At 34.4% G+C, this 6,055-nt stretch overlaps 1 protein-coding gene across 1 annotated transcript; it reads left to right on the top strand.

Moving 5' to 3' along the window:
- Window positions 1-2,472: 2,472 nt before the first annotated feature.
- LOC149550973 (ethylene-responsive transcription factor ERF104-like) lies at window positions 2,473-3,131 on the top strand. Its single transcript, XM_089789609.1, has one exon. It carries the CDS (start codon window positions 2,509-2,511, stop codon window positions 3,085-3,087), a length of 579 nt encoding a protein of 192 aa, XP_089645735.1. The 5' UTR covers window positions 2,473-2,508; the 3' UTR covers window positions 3,088-3,131.
- Window positions 3,132-6,055: the final 2,924 nt, after the last annotated feature.

Here is a 6,055-nt window from a genome sequence, read left to right as displayed (position 1 = left end):
ATTGATGACATGGGCTTCATAGGACCTAGAAGCTAATAAATAATAATAATAGCCAATTATGAGAACCAATACCCTATCAACAACATGTTTCCTTTGGTGACATATAGGAGACATTGCCCAACTACTGCTTGTTACAGATAAATCTATCTATGCATTACACACACATGCAATATATTTATAAGACAAATATAGTACAAATGTGACATTGCATATGGTATTTCGACAAGAGGGTGATGATTTAATGCAAATAATTTTTTTATTTTGCATTTCAAAACACGTGTAACACATAACCAATATAACATGATTGGTGGTTGTTAATAACACGCACAAGAAAGCACGTGTGCATAATTGAACAAAATGAGTTTGATGAAACAATACATTTATTTTCTACCAATGAACTAGTGGCACTTCATAATAGGAAACAACTAAAATAATTACATGTACCTAGAGCACTCTGTTAACACTAAATTGGCATTGTCAATCTACATAACCTAATAATGATGACCAACTTTCACAGGAAGTCAAGTATTATGTTGGTTTCAACATGTTATACTTACCACAAATCTATGGGTAGAAGTTGATCTTGTCAATGGATCTCTTGGAGAGGTCAAATATATTATGTATCCATTTGATTCTAAGCCCCCACAATTACCAAGATATGTTACTATATAATTTTCTAATTATCATGGACCACCCTGGGATAATCAACATCTAAAATTTGATCTAATAGAGCCCATACCCAAGGCAAGCGCACACAACTATCACTAACTATAGCTTGGGCTACTTTCCATAAATCATAGTGGCTTACCATAGATAGAGACACCATTAATATAGGTAAGACTAAAAGGAAATGCCTCACCTTTACAAAAGTCTCTAGAGTCAAGTCTCCAAAATGTCTTCACATTAGACCTGCCTTAGCTTTTGAACACTACTACAAAATGAAAAAGATTTTTCACAACATAATTATAAAGAGAGAAGAGGCTTTCGAATAGTTGCTCTTATGTAATACTCAAGTATTTGAGTTTACTTTGCAACCTCTTTTATATTTTTACTAGTCATGTTTTTCCTTTCTTTATATTCAACCATGTCTTTGTTTCTAGCCTTTATAATTTTACATCTTCTATAGGTTCAACCCAATGATGAGGAATGAGGGACTAAATGAGATTATTGTGTTTCAACCATTTCATCACTACAATTGTTTTGAGATACCTAGCAATTCGACATTTTTCTACTAATTTTAATTCATCCTAATGGGATGTTTCTCTCTACAATACTACCTTCTATAACAGAACGTTAGCATACAATGACACTTTAAAACTTCATTATATTTTGCAAACATTCACATTCTCTTTTATATTAACTTGAACATAATTGAATGGTGTTGTATTACAAAGTGAATAACTTTTTAAGTCTATAGAATGCACTTCATACTTCAACCATCAAATAATACACTTTGTTTGTGACTATATGTCCTGTCCAAGTACTGAGTTGCATCTATGAAATTTATCAATTGAGAGCTGAATATCAAGGTTTTTTATCTTCTTTGATTTATATACTCAATTATTTATATGTTGTTTTATTGTTTCATGATTTTAGTATGGGCTATATGTAAGAATTTTTTTTTTCCTTTAATCTTTCTTGTATTCTAAAGCCCACTTTTCCTCATCATGGATAGTACTGGTGGAATATGTAAAACTACAATGCATTTAGTATGTAACTATTTAAACCCAATGAAATGCAAAAATATATGTTTTCTTTTTGTAAGATTGGAGTTAATTTTCATCCATTGTTGTTCCAAAAGCAACATTGGCTTCCTACTTTCTTTCTTTTATGCCTATTCCAATTGTGTTTGTAATACATATGCCATTTCTAATATGTCAAAATTAAATGAAATGATGCAAGCAATACTTACACTAGATCCCATCTTGGTGAATATTGCTTTCACTTCTAGGACCGTATCCCTTGGAGTTGCAGCTTCTTCAAATGTAAGTGTAGTTTTAAATATTTTAAAGAAGACAATGGCTACAAATCAAATATACTATTAATCAAAACTTTAATTTAATTTCAAATCTAAAATAATAATTGCATTATTTTTAGGCAAGAGCCTACAACACAAAAAAAGTCTTGGGTTTGAATCTACTCATGCTTAATTAAAAATAAAATAAAATCACAATACATAATAATTAATCAAATAATAATTGTATTATTTTTAACATGTTTGTTTGTAGAAAGTTCAAATTTTTGACTAATTTATTAAAAAAAAGAAAAATACTGTCATTTTTATTTTTAACTAATTAAATATTTTATTGAATAATATCTGGATTATTATCTAATTTTTTATGTCAACGTCAGGATTTTAAAATTTCTATTTTTGCCTCTCGCTCTCCTTCCTCGCTACTTCCTCCATTCTCTCTCTCTATATAACCACAGCTTCCTCCTACTGCATTTCTATCCACAAGATATCAAATTCTGAATAAACTTAACTTCATTCAAACTCGTTATTTGGCGATGAAAATGATGAGTGAAGAGTATTATTCAGCTCTGCAACAGATTTCGTTGCATTTGCTCGGCGAAGATATCATTTTCTCATCCGCTGATCTCTCCGACGGAGATCAGGAATTGAAGAGCGGTAATAGACGGACAATTAATCCGTCTGTTCAGATTTCTGTTCCGTATGAGCGTCATTACAGAGGAGTTCGTCGCAGGCCTTGGGGAAAATTCGCAGCGGAGATTAGGGACTCCGCCAGGCGTGGGGCCCGCATTTGGCTTGGAACTTTCGACAGTCCAGAGGCAGCCGCTGAAGCATATGACCGCGCCGCTTACAAAATGAGAGGATCCAAGGCTCTCCTCAACTTTCCCCTAAACGGATCTGCCTATGCTGCGTGGGCCTCAGCGTCTGGTCATGTGGAGCCCTGCAACAAGAAGCGCAGAAAGAGTATCAAAGAGGAGTCTTGTAAAAAGATTATAATTGATGTAAGCGATGAAGAGGAGGATTTTTCTGAGAAATTGGAAAATTTGGTGCCTCTTTCTCCGCTTCCCGACTTCCTTACTTTCCCCTTCACACCATCATCCATTATGGTAATGTAATGGCCACTTTTAATTGTAAATACATCGTTACTTTTTTCATTCAATTATTCTTTAAATGTATTCTCCTCTGTTTTTTTTCGTCTTAGTTTAATTTAGAACAGCATTCTGGTAAATGAATATTAACACTAGCAAACCATCTCCAGAAAGAAGAATTTACATGCCAATCTAGTATTATAACCATATAACGTCACTTCATACATCATAGTTTTATAGTTCTTATAAAAATGTAATGTTCCTATGTTTTAGCCTGCACGTTCTCCAAAGTCTAAGTGGAGGATAAGAAAAATTAGTCATTCAATTAAAAATTAAAAGGTGGCTTTGTATTAATAGCTTTTAGGGTATGTATTAATTATTGGAAGGACAGAAGCCTCTCGTGATTTAATTAATTATTGCTAGGGAGGAATTTTTAGGGTATGCATTAATTATTGGAAGGAGGAAGCTTCTAGCTCTTGCAATTAATTAACATTTTAGTTCCTTCTAGAAGGATGAAGAAAAGGATAAATAGCGATGAAAGTCTCATTGCTGATCATTGAATGATTATGACTTGCATTTGATAAGAGCTTGGATGTGTGAATCACACTCCCTTCTTTTGGCAATAGAGGACGTTCATTCTCTGTTGTAACATTCTAGACGTCATTCCCTTAGGCCCCGTTTGGTTGCTAGAATATGAGTGGAATAGGAAAACGAAATTAGAATATGTTTTATATTTGCTGTTTGGTAAGCTCAATCGGAATTGGGAATAGGAAGACATATTCCAATTTTGCCCCTAAAATGAGCATATGTCTATGCCAAAAAATATCTGTTATTGGAATAGGCCATTTCCATTCCCATTCCGATTTTCCATTAAATTTTTTTTTTTTTTTTTTTTTTTTTCGATTTTTTTTTTTTTTTTTTTTGTACTTTTACTTTTTGAATTTTTTTGTTAATTTTTTTTAATAACATTTTTAAAAATTATATCTATTTGTTTAAAAAAATGAAAATGAAAATGAATTAACTAAAAAAATAATAAATTAAAAAAAAATTTAGGAAAAATGTTTTTAAAAATACAAAACTTAACCTTATTCCTATTCTATTTTTGTACAACCAAACGATAGATTAACATATTCCAGTCGAATTCCAAGTGCACCAAACATTATTGGAATTGCCTATTTCTATTCCCATTCCTCATTTCCATTCCCATTCCATTTTTCTATTCTAATTTTCTATTCCTATGCCAGCAACCAAACGGGGCCTTAGGGTTTGGCCTTTGGAATACATCTCTTTGTAATTGATTGCAACATTTTCAGCATTAATATAATTTAAGCCTTGGTTCAACTTTTGGGCATAGTAACATAGAGTGGGCAGTAGAATGCTTCACTATGCCAACATCACAAGAGCCACAGGTGAAGAGTCATCCACCAGAGATTCGAGAGATACTTAACAGGCACACTAAGGTATTTAACAAGATTTCGCATGGGGTTCCTCCTAACAGAGGGATAGAACATGTTATTGAGCTTGAAGAGGGAGCCAAACAAGACATGATTACTCCCTATCATCATCCTAAGAAACATAAGGATGAGATAGAGAAGGCAATTAAGGAGTTGTTGGAAATAGGGCATATCAAGCCTAGTAAGAGTCCCTTTGCTTCAACAGTAGTGTTGGTAAAGAAGAAGGATGAGATAATGCGCATGTGCATTGATTATAGGGCATTAAACATGAAAACCATTTAGAACAGATATCCCATCCCATGAATAGATGAGCTAATTGATGAGTTACATGGTGCATGCTTTTTTACAAAGATTGATTTACGGTCAGGGTATCATCAGATGAGGATGAGGGAGGAGGACATTGAAAAGACAACTTTTCGGTGTCACTATGGCCACTTCGATTTTTTGGTTATGCCATTTGGGCTAACCAATCCCCCTGCTACATTCCAAAGTTGCATGAATGAGGTATTTAAGGAGCAACTTAGGATATTTGTTTTGATTTTCTTTGATGAAATTTTAGTTTTTAGTAAGACTTGGGAGGAGCATTTACAACATATTGAGATGGTGTTGTCTACTTTGGAAAAAGAATCATTGTATGCCAAAGAATCTAAGTGTGAGTTTGGGATGACTGTGCTACTATATCTTGGACATATTATCAGTGTAGAGGGAGTTCGGGTAGATCCTGAAAAGATTAGAGCTATTGTTGATTGGCCTACTCCAACAAATCTTACACAGCTTAGGGGATTCCTTGGTCTCTATGGATTTTACAAGAGATTTGTTAAAAAAATTTCACAGCTCGCTACACCCTTGACAGACCTTACCAGGAAAGGGGCCTTCACATGGATAGAGGCAGCTCAGAGAAGCTTTGATCATTTCAAGAAGGTGATGTCATCATGTCCAGTACTAGCTCTACCAAATTTCACAAAGCCATTTGAGCTTCATTATGATGCATCAGGAGATGGGATCAGAGTGGTCTTGATGCAGGAGAAGCATCCCATTGTTTTTGAGAGCAGGAAGCTTTGTGGAGTGGAGAGAAGCTATTCCATATATGATCAGGAGATGTTGGCTATAATGCATGCATTGGCTAAGTTTAGGTCCTACCTAGTTGGGGGAAAGTTTGTTATCAAAATTGATCACAACAGCATCAAATACTTCATGAACCAACATGATTTGAATGATAGACAACAGAAGTGGATCACGAAGTTGCAGGCTTATGACTTTGAGATTGAGTTTGTCAAAGGTAAGAAGAATGTGGTTGTAAATGCCTTATCCAAGAGGCCTCATATTTGTGCTCTGGCTGAGATTACAAGAGTTTGGAGAAATAAGATCACAGAAGAATATGCAAGGGACACTTGGGCTTCTGGAGTAATTGTAGGCACCATACATGATGATCGCTATGTGGTGATGGATGGGTTGATACAGTTTCAGGGCAGGATATATTTGATTCCTTCATCACAGTTCAAGGAAGTAATACTGAAGGCATTTCATGATGCACCTACAGC

This window comes from Cupressus sempervirens, chromosome 6, assembly GCF_028749045.1.
Source record: "Cupressus sempervirens isolate cs-2001-9-10 chromosome 6, ASM2874904v1, whole genome shotgun sequence".
Lineage (NCBI taxonomy): Eukaryota > Viridiplantae > Streptophyta > Pinopsida > Cupressales > Cupressaceae > Cupressus > Cupressus sempervirens.
This window is presented reverse-complemented; position numbering and strand designations above follow the sequence as displayed.